The 19474-nt window shown below is 27.8% G+C and overlaps 1 protein-coding gene, 1 long non-coding RNA gene and 1 other non-coding gene across 3 annotated transcripts; 1 reads left to right on the top strand and 2 right to left on the bottom strand.

Annotated features, from left to right (window-relative positions):
* The first annotated feature begins 3902 nt into the window (after positions 1–3902).
* On the top strand, positions 3903–8039 carry LOC135144118 (F-actin-capping protein subunit alpha-1-like). Its single transcript, XM_064076111.1, has 6 exons — positions 3903–4069; positions 4144–4256; positions 4326–4544; positions 4598–4653; positions 5110–5237; positions 7819–8039. The coding sequence occupies exons 1-6, from the start codon at positions 3982–3984 to the stop codon at positions 8037–8039; spliced, it is 825 nt and encodes a 274-aa protein (XP_063932181.1). The 5' UTR covers positions 3903–3981.
* Positions 8040–9658: 1619 nt separating this feature from the next.
* Positions 9659–9731, bottom strand: Trnan-guu (transfer RNA asparagine (anticodon GUU)). The gene has a single exon. It is a non-coding gene; the product is annotated as a tRNA-Asn (tRNA).
* Positions 9732–12034: 2303 nt separating this feature from the next.
* Positions 12035–12634, bottom strand: LOC135144114 (uncharacterized). The gene is made up of 3 exons (XR_010282977.1): positions 12454–12634; positions 12174–12303; positions 12035–12102 (listed from the first exon to the last, which is right to left on the bottom strand). It is a non-coding gene; the product is annotated as an uncharacterized LOC135144114 (long non-coding RNA).
* Between the last annotated feature and the right edge of the window lie 6840 nt (positions 12635–19474).

Here is a 19474-nt window from a genome sequence, read left to right on the forward strand (position 1 = left end):
ACTCCTCCCTTTGGAAGTCTTTTTTTAAGTCACTTAATCGCATTCTTTAAGAGGTAATTTTTTTTAACCTAAGTTTAACATTATATTTCTCGTATTGGTGCACAAGGGCTACTAAGTATTATAATGCTCCCTTTCATTTTTGCTGTCCACTAATCAATTGTCTACGAATACATTTATGTTTATACGTCAGGTATTATTTCAACAGGGTTTTTTTAATATGCAAAGGTCCATTTCCGTACCCGCATTGGTGCATCGTGCATTGTATTAGGGCATACAAGGGCGAGGTTATATACGTGACCATAAAAGACCAAAAAAGAGCTTCGCGTCGGTGAAAATCGAATCCACTACATTGAGTATGCGTGTCAATGCTCTTAACCGCTGAGTTACGGACGACAACTCTCGATCCCGGTATGATGGTTTACATATTCAACCTGTTAAAGTCAATATTAGTAATGGCCCCAATCACCTTTTTCTGTTTTTTAGTTAATTTAACCCATTAACGGGCAAAACCTCGGGGATATTTTTTCTGAGAATTTACTTTCTATGTTGAAACTCTAGCTTAAAGCCCAATTTGTTTTCAAAACATGATTCTATAAATCCCAATTAATATTTAAAATAAAACAGTAAAACTAATGTTTACTTACCTATCTAACTAATAACAAAACTTCCTACATCCAGAATGATCCCTTTTTTCACCAATAAAAAGATCGCGCATCAACACATGCTTAATCTAATGTTCACTGGTAACTTGATTTACCACTTTTTTATGTTTTGTTGGTTGCTACCTAATCCGTTGGATCATGGTACTCAAGTTTACCGGATATTTTTACTTAGGCCGGACCTGACGCTGGGGGTCAATTTCTATAGACCTTCTTATGCAAATTAACCTATGCGACAAGTGGTAAACATAGTAACCAGTAACCTATAAGGGGTTAATATAATAAATTTATAAATTTTTTATTATTGCTCTAACTTTCCATCTGTTTTTTAGCATTTTTCCCGTCATATCAATGGTTCGCTTCCTTCATAAGTTCCTTGACTTCTTACCGATATCTTAACTTTACGAAATACAGCAGAAATTGGTTGTAGTCACTCAAAGTTTATATATTCTTCCTCTTGAATTGGTGTTCTCTTCCCATTTCATTTACTACTCTACTCAACTCATTTACTCGTTCCATATTCCTCTTATAGGGATAGGAATAATATTTGCTATAATTCCCAATTTATAACACAGTTAAAAAAATTAGTCTATCATTCCTTAGGTGGCACTATTGGTAGTTAATGATATAAGTAAATAAATTTATATATAGTATATATAAATAATATTACACAGTAAGTAGACGGTCCCTTACACGTTAAAAGTCCACATCTATAAGGTCATGACTATCATATAACAATTACTACCAAAATGGTGTAACGTTTTAGCCTAATAATTTTCTATGTGCAGTGTTTACGCACTAATACTTTTTAGTTTATTGAATGAGGTGTAATAAAATTTATTTAGTAAAGAAACTAAATAATATATTTGTTGCAAAGAAAAAGATCCTCAGCGTGGAAGTTATTATTTCAATGACAATATGCTAAGAATATTTCACCCCGCGCTCTTGCTTATTGTTGTTTACTTTCGTACGTAGATAAAGCTATATTTATTTTAATAAACAAAACTTTTTTTCCTTCCCGCTTCCTGGTGAGCGCAAGCTTAGTTTGCTTATTCTCTAACTATTAAACAAGTCTCCTTCTTGATCTAAGGAAAGTACAATATAAAAGATATTAATCTAACTTCACTAACCTAGAGGCGCACCTAAACGCAAAAAGCAGGCCACCGCGCAACCACCCGATAAAAAAATATTTGTTAAGCAACCCAAAACATAATTTTATAATTAAGCTCTACTAAATTATGCGCACTTACCAACGTTGGATCTCCCACCACGCCAAAGGGTAAAAACGCCTTTTAAAGGGGCAGGAAACTGTTAATTAAGGTATAGAAAGATATTCATTTTAATATTTAGGCTAGAATTTTTTTTTAAAAACTTTAGCAATCCTCCAATTTAAGTAATAAGCAATGTTCGTTAAGGGGAGGACTCAAATCTGAGCAATCAAGACTTTTAATCTACTAAATTTCCCCGGCACTTTGCAGTTGAGCTCTCCCGACTAAAGGGGCCAGGAAATCATCTATTAAAGTATCGAGCCCTCGCATTAACTCTACAGTTGCCTTAAACCACGAATGCTCACAGCGCATTGGAAAAGTACTAAAAGTACACACAAGGTTAAATACGTAACCATCAAGGCATGAAAGAGAATATCCTCGATGGTATTCAGACACACGGCCTTGAATTTATGTGTACCGATACACCGGACATATATAAATCTTGTAAAGTGTAGCCTAATAGATAAACATGTTTTCCTTTAGTCCTTCTTCTCTTTAGTGGCTTGATTAGTGCGCATTACTTCTCTTGTATATTTATTTATTTACTACGCCAAAGAGTGGAAAGCAACAAAATATACGAGCTTTTGTTGTGAAGGTGTCGCTTCTTTTAATACTTTGGGGGGGGGGGGTTATGGTTAAAAAAGTTATATTATCAACTATAAAATCACATGCGATTACTTGAAAATGTTTGCCACTATCTTGGTAGAGAACTCAAGTATTCAAGCCCTTATTCCACTCTCTGTTTTACTATTTTGTTTACATAACTTTAATATACTTTCATGGCTAGAGGCAGTTAATACATTAATTCTTAATCCTTATCCTTTTTAAAAATCTTTGATTCATCAAAAAAAAAAGTAACCGGTTTTTTAAATATATGTTTTTTTCACTGCGTAAATAATATGGATGCCTAATAAAAAACGAATCTATGATTGATATTTTAATATAATTTTTACTTTTTAAATAATAACGCTTTAAAAGCAAAAAATTGTAAAAAAAACTTAAGGATACCTAAAGTTTAAGTACAAAAATACAACCAGTAAAAGTAAATAAAAACTAAGTCAGCCTGCATTAATAACGCGACTTCATTGAAAAGCTGTTATTATAAAGTTTTTTTTCGGGTTTATAGATTTAAGTAACAACTTTTCATATTTCCCTAAGACCATTAGTAGTACACAATACTTATGAACTTAGTTGATCGGAGCTACAGTTAAAAACTTTAGGTCTCAAAACCGCTCTTTACCAAGCTCTTTTTACTCTCTCTCGATATATAATGCTCCAAAACAAGGGCGTTTTACAACAGCGCGTTTCATTCACCTAAGAATTGAGTCTAATTTTGTGCTGGGGTGTCATAAAAAATAAAATACATTTACCCTTTTTTGCTTCTGGGGCTTCTTTACATCCGTTCATCTTTTTTTAAAACACTTAAGAACGGTTAATAAGCTAAAAGTTTAAAAATTGTTAAGTTTGTTTAAAAGTGCCAGCTGTTAAAAAACTACGTAGTTTGTCTTCACCTTGCATTCGGAGAGGTGAGCAAGAGCGGACCACGCGACAAGTAGCCTCGAAAATAAATTAAAAATTTAAGTAGACTTTCTAATTATATATTGTACCAAATGTAAAAAATAAAAAATCGTATCAATTAATATCTATAATTGTGTCAAGTAATTAATTGCTGCCAATTTGGGATATAGGAAAGCGAAAAAAAAATTCTTTTTTTTTCTATATATGCACTTGTTCGAATTAAGAACTCTTTAGTCAGTCAAAAATTTTTTAAGGACTTAAAAAATTAAAGGAAAACTTAAAAAGTTTTTATTAATGAGTTGTGTAAGTACTATTTTATAATGTTTAACGCAACTTTTCTATCCAACCCACAACCTCAATCTAACGCATTGCGATTTCTTAGTATAGCAACGCAGGGCCGCTGGTGGTGATTTTTCCTAGTTATCGGCAGGTGTTTGCAAGCTTGCAGTACAGTTATCTTGCGTTCCCTCCTTTTCCTGGGAAAAACTTACTGTACATAAAATTGAGAATTTTTGATTGTTTGAGTTTAAACGGAGATGGCTATAAGCAAGAGCGAAAAAGTGCAATATGCTTCTGAGTTTATTTTAGCTGCTCCTCCCGGGGAACTGAAGGAAGTTCTTAATGGTGTTTTTTTTTCCTATAACTCTATTATAGTTATTTTATTTTCGTACATTTATGTTTAATGTAACATTTTACAGATGTTAGAGTTTTGTTAAATGATGATACCTTATTGAAAGACTACGTTTTGCCTCGTTTGTTTACGTATCATCAAGAGCAGTTTACACCCGTGGACCTTCCCAATCAAAATCAAGTTTTTTTATAAAAGTTAATATAAAGTTTTTTTTATAATTTTTTTACACACACAAATATATATGTAAAGACTCTGATAACATCACACGGTTGGCTTGAAAGTAAAGACTATTTAGACCCACGGAGTGCGCAATACTTTACTTTTGATCCCTTGAGCCAAAAAGCTTCTGATCTTCGCCCAATTAAACTGGATCAAGATAATGAAGATCTCAGAAAAAAAGTAGAAGCTCTTGTAGATGAACACGTTAAAGATATATATTCAACTGGTGTATCAGCCGTTTACACTTCAGTATGTATAATAATTTTGAGTGCTACTATTATAAATTTTGCTTTGCGCTTTAGGCTGATTGCATTATTGTCTGCATTGAAAGCCACAAGTATAACCCTAACAACTACTGGTTTATAAATAAATTAAATCAAATTAAATTTTTTTTAATATTTTTTTCCATTTTTTTTATTTGATTTGAAAAAGTGACGAAAATTTTATTTCATCTTTTTAGTAATTACTTTATTTTTTGAACTTTATTCATTTTTATTGTTGTATGTGTTGTATTTTTAACAGAGATCAACTTAGAATAAAATTAAAACTTATAGCAACCTTTTCATTTTTTTTGTTATTACTTATTATTTATATTTAGTCCTGCTAATAATTTATTATTACATGTTAAAAAACGTTGAAGATAGTTTTTTTTAAAAAAATTAATCTTATTCATTCCCCCCTTCTCAAATTATAATTCTATTCTTTTGTATTAAAGTTGAAAATATTTTTTAACAGATTTTTTTTAATTTAATTTCTTTTTCGGTTTGTTTTTTTAATACTTTTTGAATTACAATTATTAACTTTTTTTTCTTAGGAATGGAAGTTGGCTTAGCGAATACATATGGAAATTTAAATCTGGTGAAGTTTCTGGAAAGCTAAAAATTCAAGTTCATTATTATGAAGATGGAAACGTTCAATTGTTATCCCATAAGGACGTTGAAGGTTTATTATTATTATAATATTATTTTTAATAATAATCATTATTTTATATAATTGCAAATATTATTATTCATTAACTGTTATAAATATTATTTCATATATTATTTTTAAGCTTGATTGAATTTACATTAAATTTTTTTTGGATGAGCTGAAATTTATTATTTATGAAATACTATAATTATTATTATTTCAAAAGTATTCTTATGATTAATTGAAGTTATATTAAAAAACTTTTTAATGAGTTAAAAATTAGCTATAGCTATTTATTATTAGAAATATTTTTTCTTAATTTTTAAATAATTTGGTTAATAATAATCTTTTTTATTTGTTTATCGTAAATTTTATGTTTATTATAATTTTTATTTTTTAAAAATATTTGATAAACTTTTATTTTTTTTTAAAAAAAATAAAATTACTAAATAGACAATTTTTCTTATTTTTAAAAAAGTAAAGCGTTAATAATCTTTTTAATTTATAAATAATTTTGTGAATACTATTTTTTTAGTTGTTTTTGTTTATTATAATTTATTTTGTTTAAAAAAAGCAGATAAATTTTAAATATTTTTAAAAAATTAAAATAAATTAATTTTAAATCATTTTTCATTTTTTCTTTAAAAAAGTAATTTAGGTTCTTGTTGTAAATATTATAACTTTTAGATATTTTATATACTTTTTTTAAAGCGAGAAGTAAATTTTTGTTGTTATTGTAATAATAATTTAAATTCACCAATTTCATTATTTTCGATATATTTCCACTTTCGAATATTAGAATTTTATTTACCTAAAAAAATATTTTTATAATTTTTTTAACTTATTATTGTTTGGAATTTCCTATATAACGTAAAATTTTTTATTGATATTCTTTGTATTTTAGTGAATCTTTGAAATAAAAATGTTATTTTGCTAATTTTTTTTAAAAAATTTACTCAAGTTTTAATTTATATAACAAATTTTTTTTTATACTATTGAACATTATTATCAATTTGGTAAGTCATTAACTTTTGATAAAGTTTCAATTTTTTTAATTTTAATTATAAGTTAAAATTTAGAAAATCTTCAAACTTTTAAATTTTATTAAAAGTAATTTAAATGTTATATATTTTCATTCTTTTTATGATTTTTGTTCTACAGTAAAAATACTAAATTTATATAATTTTAAAAGTAATAAATTTACAAATTATAATTATTTTAGAATGAGTGATTTAAAAAAACTATATAACTTTCTATAATAATTCTGATTTCACATTTTCTATAGAAAAGTATTAAATTTCATATAATTTGAAGAATTATAAATCTAACTACTTTTATTTAATGTTATTTGATTTTTAAATTTTATATGCACTCTTGTTAATAAATCGAATCTGGTTTTACGTAATAAGAAAATTTAGTTTTTATTATAATTTGAATTTCTACTACTCTACTCTTTTTTATTTAATTTAATTCCTCATATTAAAAATTTATATGTTTCCGTTTTTTTTGTTGAACTGATTTTACTTTTAATAATAAAAGTGTTTATTTTATTTATTTCAATATATAAAATTTTTATTTTATATATAAAGCCGTTTATTTCTTAAATTTGAGTTTACCTTTATAATACTAAAAGTTATCTAAATTTATTTATTTAAAAAAATTTATGAATCTACAAATTTATTTAATTTAAATTCTAAGCGATTCTAAAACTATATATATAATTTTGTTTATATATTAAATTGCTGCAGTAATAAAAAGTATTAATTTTTATTTATTTTTTAAAATTCTTAAAATCTACAAACTTATTTAATTTTGATAATAATTAATTTTAAAATTAATGTGATTTCGCAGTTCAATTATGATAAAGTATTAACTTTTAATGAAATATTAAAAAAATACAAACTTTTGATTAAATTTTTAAGTGATTAAAAAAATTTTCTAAAAATTTCACGTTTTTGAATTAATTTTTTGTACTTTGAATATTTACAAATCCCCAAGCTCCTTTAGGGAAGTAATAAAAAATTTGTATATAATTTAGTTTGTTTTGATTATTCTGGTTTTCATTAATAATAATAAAAAGTAATTAACTTTAGTTACTTTGAAATTTTATAAAACTACTAACTTTTTTTTAATTAGTGATTTTAAAAATATTATTTCACACTTCCAATCATAATAATAAAAGTATATAATTGATAAAATATTAAATTTAATAAATTTACAAACTTTATAATAAAATTGTGTTCTTAATTTTAATTATAATAGAAAAGTTTTTAATTTTACTATATTTTAAAACTAAATATTTTTTAATTTTTATTTGTTTTTTCGATTTTTTACGATACTAATAATTTTTTCATATAATAAAGTTTATAATTATTATAAATTGATATAAAATTTTATTATTATTTATAATTTTATATTTCATAATATTAATTTAAAAAAAAAACAAAAGTTATCATGGGTAAGTAAAAAAGTCTCCGAAATCTTTTCTACTTCATTTTTTTTTTAGAAAATTTCTATCCAATTTAAAAAGTAAAAAAAAATCTTTTGATTCAACTCGAAGTGGTTTTTAAATTTTCTATATATTTTCTTTAATTTAACATATAAACATCTACAGGAAAGGCCACGACTCCTGAAGATTTCTTGAAATTTCTTCAGTCCAGCGAATTGGAGTACCAGCAAGGCGTTAACGAGAATTACCTTCAGATGTCCGATACGACTTTCAAGGCACTTCGCCGCACGATGCCCCCTACGCGCACCTTATTGGACTGGGACAAGATCGGCAGCTATAAAGTGGGAAAAGCTATGGGCAGCATTTTCCAGAAAAGAGGGGATTAGAAAAAAAAATAAATTTTAAAAAAAACACTTTATTTTATACATAGTTTGTTCTTTTAATGTGTTTTTTAAGAAAAATTATTTTAAAAAAATAAATATATAGAAATTATAAGTAAATTATTTAAAGGTTGTGTATTTTAGAAAGTACATCTATAAAAATTAATTTTTTGTATATATTTATTTCTTCTTGTGTGTTCATAAAAACTGGGGGTAGGAAAAAAAAAATTAAACATTGTATTTTTATATATAATTGATAAAATTTATTATAAGTAAAAAACTAGTTTTTAAAAAAGTTATCCTTTTTTTTTGTTTTTATGGGATTAACCTTGTAGGATAGTAAAACCTGAACATTTGCTCTTTACTATTCCCCAACGTTTTCCAAGTATATTTTACTTATTATCCCTTTTTTTTTATTGCACAATATAATTAGAATTCTTATAAAATTTGAAAAGATTATATTTTATTAATTGGAGTGGAGTATAAAAAAGGGGCAGAGACTTCTAAATTTATTTTGAACAAGATTTTCTAAATAAATCTTTATTCGAGATAGATATAAAGGTCAATTTCTATTAGTTTTTTTCTTGTGTTTCTATCCGTTAAAAAATGTGAGTATGAAGTGTTCTAATACTTTTAAAAAGAAAGTCTTTTCTTTCGAATTAATAATCGATATATAATAACAAAGTATATAATTAAAGAAGGCGACCCAATGTAGTATTTTTACTTTTTCCCATAAAATCTCACTATTTATATTTTTATTAGTATTAGTTTAAATAAAGTCTATTATTAAGGAAGAAGACTCTAAACAAGTCTTAAAACGAATAATTGTAGTTTAGCAACTAGATATGCTTGGTAACAAACAAGCCAAGGTTTTGATAAAAAAATAGAAAGGAAAAGTCTGTTTTGGTTATAATACATTCATGGTTAGGAACTTGCCCTGCCAGCCATAAAAGTTTGTACTAAGAAGCGTTGGCAAAAATCAGATTTTGACTATTCCTATATTTATATATATATTTCAATTATAATATCACTGTAATTTACTTGGCAACCTATTGAAAATTTTAGTATTAAATCCTTTGTAAGTACGTATAAATTCTAGCGTTTCTTCATAACGTATTCTGCCTTAAACTTACGGTAGTTATTAAAGTTGAAAGCAAGAGGCTAAAATTTGTTTATTACTCTACTCCCTTTCCACTCTTACAAAAGAAAAGTAATATTTTTTGTAATATAACTTGCTTTGCTTGTTGGACGTTTAAATAAGTACTAAATAAAAGTTAATAGTTACAAAAAATCTAAAATAAGTGTTCATAGATTTTTTTACTTTTTAATTATGTAAATATTTATGGCTAAAGATAAAAATAGTTTATAAAAATAGAAGTCTGTGAAATATATTATTAGCAGAGTTAGCAGTCTACCAACGTCTCACGCTTAAGTGGAAGATAGAGGAAGGAAAATGCGTATTTAAACATTAATTCACGAAGCTATAATTATTTTTATAGTGGCATAATGTATTGCAGAATCCTCTGCAAAGAAGGTATAATTATATAATAACTGGCAACCGACTTTTCGGTCATCTACTTTGCTGCTATAAAGAAAGAATTCGTAATCGCAGCAGCAGAAAAAAGCTCCCGGTGCTGGGATCGAACCAGCGACATCTTGGTTAACAGCCAAGCGCTCTGCCGGCTGAGCTAACCGGGATTTCCATGAGAGAGGGGCGTAAAGTTGCTATACAAAAGTGTAAAGATAGGTATATAAGGAATTTTAAAAAGTTCGTAAGCCCTAATAGTTTTTTCGCATATTTTAAGCTTTTCATAAAGTAACAATATTAGTGCTGTAAAGCCCTGAAGAGTTACTTGGAAGCGCCACGCCCTGATATCTATTGTCAGCTATGCCCTATATGACATTTTTAAAAACCACGTTTCCACCCAAAGAATCATCTTTTGCAAAATAGAAAAAGCGCATTGTACATATTAATCATGTTTAATATGAAAATTACTACATTCATGAGCCCGCAGTTCCGAATTAGCTACATTTTACCTTTATTTTATAATTAATAAATCTGATGAATTCTTACTAACGTCGTATAATATATAAGAGAATGATGAATGAAGTCTATCTCTTATCGGTAAAAAACGATACAGTCCTCTTTTTCCAGGTTTAGTTAATAATAGCTCTTGAATCAATCTTAATCCAAACAAAACAATTCTATTATAAAATTGATGTACCCTTAGCATATGCTAAAAAAGGATATTTTTGGAAAGTCAGTCTTTAAATTAACTAACTTAAAAACTATACATAACCCTAACAGTGCACATTCTTTAAGATAACTGGATAGTCTTATTTAAGAGCTTACTCGCAAAAAAGAAAATTACACATGAACATAATTTTTTAAAATTTTTAAATGATTTTTCCTCTCCCCTCAAAGCGGGGAGGGCACCTTCTAGTGTAGTAAAAAAGCTAAGAAAATTAGTAGTCTATTTGCTTTGCTTCGAATCACTTCCCCGCCAATATTATACGAGCCCTAACAACTAATTGTTGTGACAGGCCCGTTATTCATTCCATGTATTTTTATTTAATAGAAACTGAAAGAATATGAACGTTTAATAACTAAATTATGCAATATATGTAACAAATAAAAAGTCCGTAATAAACCTACAGATTAATTATAATTTGATAACTTACAAAAAACAGGATAATTCGTGAAAATATACTATGAGAAAAAACCAATAGTGTGCAGTTTAATATGGTGTTACATCTTTCACCCTAACATCGCTACTATTTTGGAAGGCATTGGCTGCTGCTGAAGATTACTAAAATTCGTGTCAATGTCTTCCAGTTTTGACTTTAAATCTGGAATAGTTATTTGAGGGTTATTTTGTAATTGCTGCTTTATCTTATGTCAATCTTTTGATAATACTAAGGTCTGAGCTACTAGAAAGTCATGACAAAACTGTGATCTCTTCTTGGAGAGTCGTTTTTGTGTTGACTTGGCTGTATGACAAGAGAGTCTATTATTTTTAATATAGTACCTTTACCCAAGAAAAAAATCTTTTTCTCAGCATACAACTTGTTGCAACTCGGGAGAAGACTATTTATTAATATTTTTAATACTTCTTTGCGTTTACAATACCGTCTATTAAACTCAATGTTACCATAGCTTTTTACTGACATAAGCCCCTAAACATCACCCCCCATTTAGGGGTTTGGCGGTGCGTCCAATGCAGGCTACATGAAAAGCTTAAATTTTTTTTTGGCCTGATAACACTTTTCCGAAAATCTACTAAACAAAACATCGAATTTTCATTCCTCACTGATAATAATACTTGCCAAGTCGTCTACAATCCCCATTCATATCTATTATTCATATGTTTTTCTGTAAGAAGTTGTTTTTGTTTAGCCTTGGTGTAATAAAATAAAACTCTAATAAATGTACAAAATATATATGTTATACCAAAGAAACTTTAGTCCAGTTTAGTGTATTCAGTCTAAAACATTCACGAGATAGTTTGAATCCTGACTCTTTGTTCCTTTGTGTCATAAAGTCTCGAAACGTTTTTCGTAGCCCTTTTTATTATTACACAGCTTAAAGAGAGATCGTTGATTACTTAAAGAAACTAGGCTTGTACCTCTAACAACAACAACTCTATTTTCTAGATGGTATTTAGGTTGTTAAAAAAAAGTTGCTTTTGCAGTATAAGAAGATTCAGCAACCTGACGAACGCCTTAGTATTACTGTTCCACAACTATTTTACATATCTTGGGCTGACAGATAGTCACCAAAAAAAAAAAACAATTTATATACTGATTAGGTGACAGTTGTTGTCTTTTGTTGCAAAGCTGACTCCATTTAAAAAAATAAATAGTTCTTATACAAGCTTCTTACAACAATTAGTTGTTAACCTTCTTTAACCAAAAAGAAACAAGTTCAACTAAATTAATAACAACTGCGGAATATTATGTTTATTATAGCGGTAATACAGCTGCTATATCTTTTAAGAACTGTGTAAATAGTTTAATCAAAAAGAAAGGCCTGTCACAACGTTCAGTTGTTAGGGTTCGTAATTATCTGCTATATTGGTAATATATTGGAATGAATTCAAATATGAAAACCATTAGATAAGGTAGAAAGGGAGTTAAAACCGGCAATCATAATATATGGTATTCTGCTCCTTCAGGTGATGTCCTTTTCAGGGGTAGTGGATTGACAATGTTAATGAAGAGTTTTCTTAAGATGCTAAGTTCTTTTTCTTTTTCTGCGTGGAAGTCCAGCCTTTGTTAGTGCGACGATTAGTTAAATAAATAAACCAAGTTTCTAGATATACTAATAAGTTTGGCTACACTCGATTTATCAACCTAGTTAAAAGCAATACAATAAATAAACCAACAATATTTAGAGTATATGCTAGAGGAAAATGTATACCAAATTCTCATCTTAAGCATTTAGAACTTGGTGGAAGTTTTGGTGTCTTCGGTAATTTTATGGTGGGGGAGACTTGTTTTCAAGTGGGATTTTTAAAACAGCTTAAATGTTAGGGGTACAAGCGCTAGGTCTAATTTTTGCTAATAGTCGATTATTATAAATACAGAAAGGGGAGATAGCCATCATCGTAAAAACTGTTAGTCGCTCGTCATCCTGAATTGGATGCTCCAGAAAAGGTGCCTTCCATATGGGGGAGGAATATAAGGCCGGTTGGACCAGCATGGCATTAATAATCCAAAAGCTCTTACGAAAAAGAACTCCTTATTTCAATATTTTTATTTTTATATTCTCTTAAAGAAGCCCATATATGCCACTTTTATAGCTGAAAGAACTCTTAAAATTCCCGTTCCTTACTATGCTTATAAAGTATTACCGATAAATTGCCACATTATAAAAAGGAAGTCCTTTGGGTTACGACGAGATATAGCCTAAGAGGTAGCAATCTTTATTGAGGAACTTGGAATTATTTAGCCCTTTTAAGAGCCTTATTATGAAACTTCGGATAATTTCTGCTGAAAGCTAACACCTGTCTTATTCTTAGCCGGCTTATGCCTGAGTGTTCCAAGCGCCTCATACTTTGTGCAGATTATTTATCCAAACCTCTATAAAGTGTCACATTCTCCCCCGGGCTTTATAAGCAAACTTATTGTACTCTTGTTTCTCTATTGTACTAACATTTATTCTTTCATGTAAATACACGCCCTCCTGAGCGCCTTATTTTGCTGTTATCCGCTTTTTAACTAAACTTACTTGTGCAGGGCATCTCCACTAAAATCTGTATTTAGTTTCGTTTTTTATTATAATCGGACCTTGTATGTGAATTCCTATTTCGCTATAGGAAGAAACAGTCATCGTAGTATTACCTTTCAGGGTTTCTCTTTCATATCGCATTTTACCATCAAGTCCCTTTTGAAGTTGTAACTTCCCTCTAAAGCTATAGTTTACTCTTTACTCGTTTACGCATTGACTTAGGATGACTTGTTTTCTGTATCTCTTAAAGTAATACTACCAGGTATTTTCGAATATCAATAAAACTATTAACATTTACTCTTTTAAAAATTTATTAATCCCCAATTATATAGCTCCTGTATAACATATTATCACTGAAAACGCAAACCTTTTATAAGTTTAAATTATTAAAAGCACATTAGGTTAAACCTAACATAGTTACCATTTAACTACATCTTCTGGCGCCTACCATTCAACAAAGAAGAGCAAATATTCAAATTAAACACTAAGAGATTTTTAATTTTTCCAACTGACTTTTAACCCCAAATTTAACAAACTATTTTCGGAACTTGAAATTAGTTTAACTTACATTAAGTTATATTTAACAACTGCCTTAGGAAATTCTTGATTAATCTTCCGCCTTTTTTCAGTCCTGTGTAATATTTTTCTCGTACCGTCTTTTGAGGTTCCCTTACTTATTACTACCTTTAGTTTTAATGCCAATATCATTTGCGTTACTATTAATAACTACCAATTATTTCTGATTAATATTTGTGCTTTTGATAATGCTATTAATAATTAAATACTTTACTGCCATTGTGACCATCACAGGATACTTTATTATTCCTCTTTTCCCTTTACCTATTCCCATTAAGCAATCTAGGGGTCTCACTTCTTAACTTCTTTTTATCCAGATTCTTCCTATGATCTTAGTCTAGACATCTTTTGTCCCAATAAGTCCGAATACACTAGTACTTTATAAGACCACTATACAACAGGTATAGAAAAAATCGTTAGTACTTTAAAGGTTTTAATATTCCCTTGAATACTTCTCAACTCTTGCGTTGAGGTTCAAAACTCTTCCTTGACTTATTCTTATATAGCCTTCTTATCAATCTAACTTGCCCAAGCACGAACTCAATTAAATTTAAATTTTACTAGTAAACACAGGGAACCGTAAGCGAATGTTAATAGTTTTTTCTAAACTCTATATCGTAACTACTTATATTACGTTGTCCAATAATACAGGCTAAATGGAAATAAGGATTTATAGAATTTCTTTAAGTTTTAATTTACATGTACATCCTTGTAATCTTAAAAATATTAACATATTTGTCAAACTTAAATACATACTTTTACGTTCCCTACTAAAATAACTGCTCGTCTCTAGGTGCATAAGATATAAATTTCTAAACACCATAAAAGTTGTATTTTTAATTTTATTTTTTAACTGGCATACTATTCTTCGTTTATACCCTTTAACATATATGTTCACCGAAAAGTATAATGACCGCTACAAAGTACTCTTTATTCTTTTGCAGCGATTTTTAAACGAATACGATATTAGTTAGTTAAAATCAAAAGAAATTAACTTTATTTGTTAATATTAGTTTTTTAAAGTTTGTTTATATCTCAACGGCTATGCTAAAAAAATCCATTCATAATTAATGTTATAAACCACAACAACAAAGGCGCAGTGTACACCGAAAAGTAGAAAAAGATCTGAGTAAATAAAGGACGAGTCACGCACTTTTTTTGAGGCACTGACATACTACTGCTGGTTTCGTAAGCCATATTAAACCGCGTAATCTAAATGTTCTTCTTTTGTAGGGGTTGGGGCTCGGGTGCTTCTCTGCGTACGCTCTTTATAGAGCTATGATGACCGCCCCGAAGGACTGGAAAAGCAGGACAAGACCCGAACCACCTGGAGACACAGGCCAGCACCACTTACGATGGGAGACCCTTGCACGCATTTATTTAATTATTAATTAATGGCGCTTCCTGGTGCTCGATCATTAACAACTTCGAATACACGAGCTCGCGTGCGCGAGTACGAGTAAAATTATTGCCTTAGCATGTGATCTTCACGTTCGATTTAAACCCCCAACTTAGCTCTCGACCGTCATGCAGCGGTATTGTGTTGTGCGCCGTCCCAAAACTAGTAAGTTCTTCCGCTAAAAAGCGGTTAGCGTATCCAGCTATCTGTTCATAGAGAGCAATGGCACCATTTTTAAAGATTGTGGTCAGCAGCTTAACCTGTAGTTCATGGTGAAGTGTGCCATTACGCACAAACCACGGCGCGTTAATACTTAAAAACGCAGCAGTTTGTTTTGTCTCAGTTGAAGCGAGGACTTTATTGCCGATAAGTCGTAGGACCTCCACGCATGTTTTATTAAAATTATATATATACCCATAAATTAATTTAAAAAGTACCCAATGCGCTTCTCCCTACTGAGTGATGGGCTCATAATCGGGGAGGCCTAGCTGGCAGTGAGGCCGGCCGGTGTCTCCAGGTGACCTCCTCGAGTCTTGTGCCTTAGGCTGTCCCTCTTGATGGTAGTTTTATGGGCGGTTTTTTACTACTCTATGCCGAATGGCGGAAGTCCGAGCCCGATGTCTTCCGCTTTTCCAGTCCTTGGGGGCAGTCATTATAGCTCTATAAAGAGCGTACACAGATAGGCACCCGAGCCCCAACCCCTACAAAAGAGGTACATTTCAGATTAAGCGGTTTAATATGACTTACGAAGTCGGCAGTGCCTAAAAAAAGTACCTTATAAACAAAAAAATAGTTAACCTCAATGAATTTTTATATTCGTGCTGTAGAAAAATTCTAAACATACCCCTTAACCCCTTACAGCACAAATTTTAATATATTTTTAAAAATAGTATTTTATCACGTACTTTTTAGTAATTTCTTTCCACATAATATCTTTTTGAATATATCCGCAGGCATATTCCCGGTGTGACAATATTTATGCTCGATGTTTCCATCTTCCGAATATTCTTTAACAAGGTGGCATCTTAAGTTAATATATCAGGACAATTTACTTTCGTATGTTCGTTAGCAATGTGTTAGTCGTCCGGTTATCAACAAATATATGCAATTTTCCAGCAGGATATCTAAGTTTGTTTAGAAGACGTATATATTTGGTATACCGAATGCACATTGCAGAGTAACTTACTTAGCCTCAGCTTACGACAAAGCTGTTATGTTCTGACGCTTTGACTTCCCCACATCTGAGCATACATTTGAGCACCCATTTTTGATTATAATAATTTTACTTTTACTTTTTAATTCGGTTCAGATGTATAGTTGGCATCTATAAATACTTTAATTCTAAAAAATTTGTTTCGTTCGCCATGAGTAAAAAATTGCGTTTCGCTTGATTATCTTTGTTTAATTTTTATTTTAATTCATATAAATTTTGGTTTTTTTTGTTAAGCCTCAGCATTTGCTTTGTTACCTAAATTTTTCTAAACTGCCTTTTAGAGAGTTGTTGGCTTGCCTTATAAGCTACCGCTACACGAAGCACACAAAATAAAATCTTGCTGAAAATACCCCTCTTTATCGGTTTAGCAGTTCTTTCCGTGCATTTATGATAATGCTAATCAATTTTTACATAAAGTACATAAAGTAATTGTTTACAAAAGTAAAATAAAGGAAAGTGGTTAAAAACTTTATCAAAATAGTAACAAATGCGAACCGGATAACGTTTACTTTATGAAGGAAAGAAGGACTTTAAATAGTCACTAACAATGAGTTTGGATCAGTCAAAAGAAAGGGTAATGACGTCCACCTTTAAAGAACGAAAAGACACTTTTAATAGTCAATCACTAGTGATATGAATTTAACTCAGTCAATGAAAAGGTGAATAAAGTTGAAAATTTTTAGTATCCCTTTTTAGAGGCGATAGTGACTTTTAAAAAAATAGCCAATTACTGGTCTTATGAGTTTAAAATCAGTCAATTGAGAGAGAGACATACAGAAAAAAATTATTACAATAAAAAAAATGGTTACATTTTAAATTAAAAAATAATAAACTTTTCTTTACGATATACAACTTTATTCGCTACCTAAAAAGGAATTTACGTGGCCAATGAATTCTTGCGGTTTTTCAATATGCAGCCAATGACCTGCGTTCATTTCCTGCAGTTCACTTTTCGGAAAGAAAGAAGTGATTGACTTTTTATGAATGAGCGGTTTAACGTAACCTTCATTTATAATTATATCAAAAAAATATAAAAAGTTGATATATTTTAAAAATTACAACGATATAATAGTAATAATATAATGTTTTATAAAAAGTTAAAATATATATTTAAAGTTTACAGCAATACTAAAATATTAATAATAAAATAGGCCACCTTGAAGAATAATAATTATTAAAAAAAAAAGTAAATATTATAATAAAATAAAGTTTTTATAAGAAGTTAACATCTTTATTTTAAAATTTACAGCAAGATAAAACTAGTATTAATAAAACAGAAAAAGATATTTTTATATTCTTTAAAAAATTTTATAAACAAAAAAAAATTGAAAAAAATAATGTAATTATTATTACAATAAATAATAAATTTAAAAATATATATTACATTAGTTTTACTCAAAATATACAAAACTTCTAAATAATAATAACAAATAAAAAAATTAATATATAATAAAGTTAAATAAAAGTTATGAAAATAATATAAATAAGTGTTTTTTATTATAAAAATTAATATAATTTATAATAATAATAAAAGTTTTTTAAAAATATTTTATATAAAAAATAATAAATTTATTAAAAAGTTTAAAAATTCTCGTACCTTTTTTAAATATTTTATTATTCTTAATAATTTTAAAAATTTAAAAAATAATTATAATTGATAATAATACTAAATATTATAAGTTTTCTTATTAAGCTTTATATAAGGATACTATAAATATATATTTTATTTAGAATACTATAATAAATAAATATTAAGAGTAATAAAAATAAAAGTTTTTCGGATAAGGCTAATATGTAGAAGTTGTTTGAACAATAAAATGTTTTTACAAAAGTTTTTGCTCAAGCTTTTATAAATTTATATATTACTATTGGAAACAAGTTCATAAATATTCTATTGATAATATAGTAAATAATAATAATAAGTTTTTTAAAAATTAATATATAAAAGTTGTTTAAACATATAGTTTTCATGAAAGTGTTGTTTGTCATTACAAATAAATAAATAAAATCGTAATAATGATAATAAAAGTAAATATAATTTTGCTTTGGTAATAATATTATATATAAGAAATACAAACTTTTTATCTTCTTAAAAAGTTTAAAAAATATAAAATAACATTTTTATATTATTAATAAAATTATGTATAAATAAATATTTTTTATACAAGTTTAGTAATAAAGTATAAATAAAAGTAATAAATTTATATATATAAATAATAAACCAGAAGAACTTGAATAGATAAAAAAAGTTGGTTTCTTAAAGGTCACGTGCGTTTCCTTAAAAGGAAACAAAAAAAGTTCGTCTAATGAGTTCCGGATCGATTCGAGATTGATTCGCCAATAGAAATCGCCAGTGCCAGAGACCATGAGGTTAGTCATTAAAAAATTGACAAGCAGAGAGTTCTAATAAAAGAAATTCAAAAATAAAAAGAAGTTTTATGAAAACTTTGGAATATAAAAACTGAAAAACTATTTACTAAATGTTTTAAAAAATAAAAGTTTTTTATATAAAAATGAAAAAAAATTTATAAAATAAAAAAAAAAACACTTAAAAACTTTATAAAATGTAAGAAAAACATAAAAAGTTTAACTAAAAGTTTTATCAAAATTAAAACAACAATATAAAAAATAAAAAATATATAAAAAATTAAAAAAAGTTTGACTAAAAATTTTTATAAATAATAATAAAATATTATAAAAAAAGTTTATATTAATAAAAATCTTCAAAATTTAATAAAAATATATTAAAAAATAAATATAAAAAATAACTATTAATAAAGTTTATATTAAAACAAAATAATAATTTAAACTTGAAAATATCATAAAATATAATAAATATAAAAATAAAAAATTAAAAAATTTATATAAAAATAAAATAAAAACTCTAAAGTTTTATAATTTATAATACAAATAAAATTTAAAAAAAAAAAATTCAAGAAAAGCTTATAGGAAAGTAAATTAAAAACTTTAAAACTTTTTAATATATAATAAATAAAAATAAAATATATTAAAAAAAATAACTT

The sequence above is a fragment of the Zophobas morio genome, unplaced genomic scaffold, assembly GCF_036711695.1.
Source record: "Zophobas morio isolate AGI-343-1 ecotype UQ-CSIRO unplaced genomic scaffold, CSIRO_AGI_Zmor_V1 ptg000083l, whole genome shotgun sequence".
Classification (NCBI taxonomy): domain Eukaryota; kingdom Metazoa; phylum Arthropoda; class Insecta; order Coleoptera; family Tenebrionidae; genus Zophobas; species Zophobas morio.

Coding starts and splice junctions, on each gene's coding strand:
- LOC135144118 (XM_064076111.1), top strand. CDS start 3,982: ATGGCTATAAGCAAGAGCGAAAAAGTGCAATATGCTTCTGAGTTTATT. Junction 4,070..4,143: donor ACTGAAGGAAGTTCTTAATG/GTGTTTTTTTTT, acceptor AACATTTTACAG/ATGTTAGAGTTTTGTTAAAT. Junction 4,257..4,325: donor ACCTTCCCAATCAAAATCAA/GTTTTTTTATAA, acceptor ATATATGTAAAG/ACTCTGATAACATCACACGG.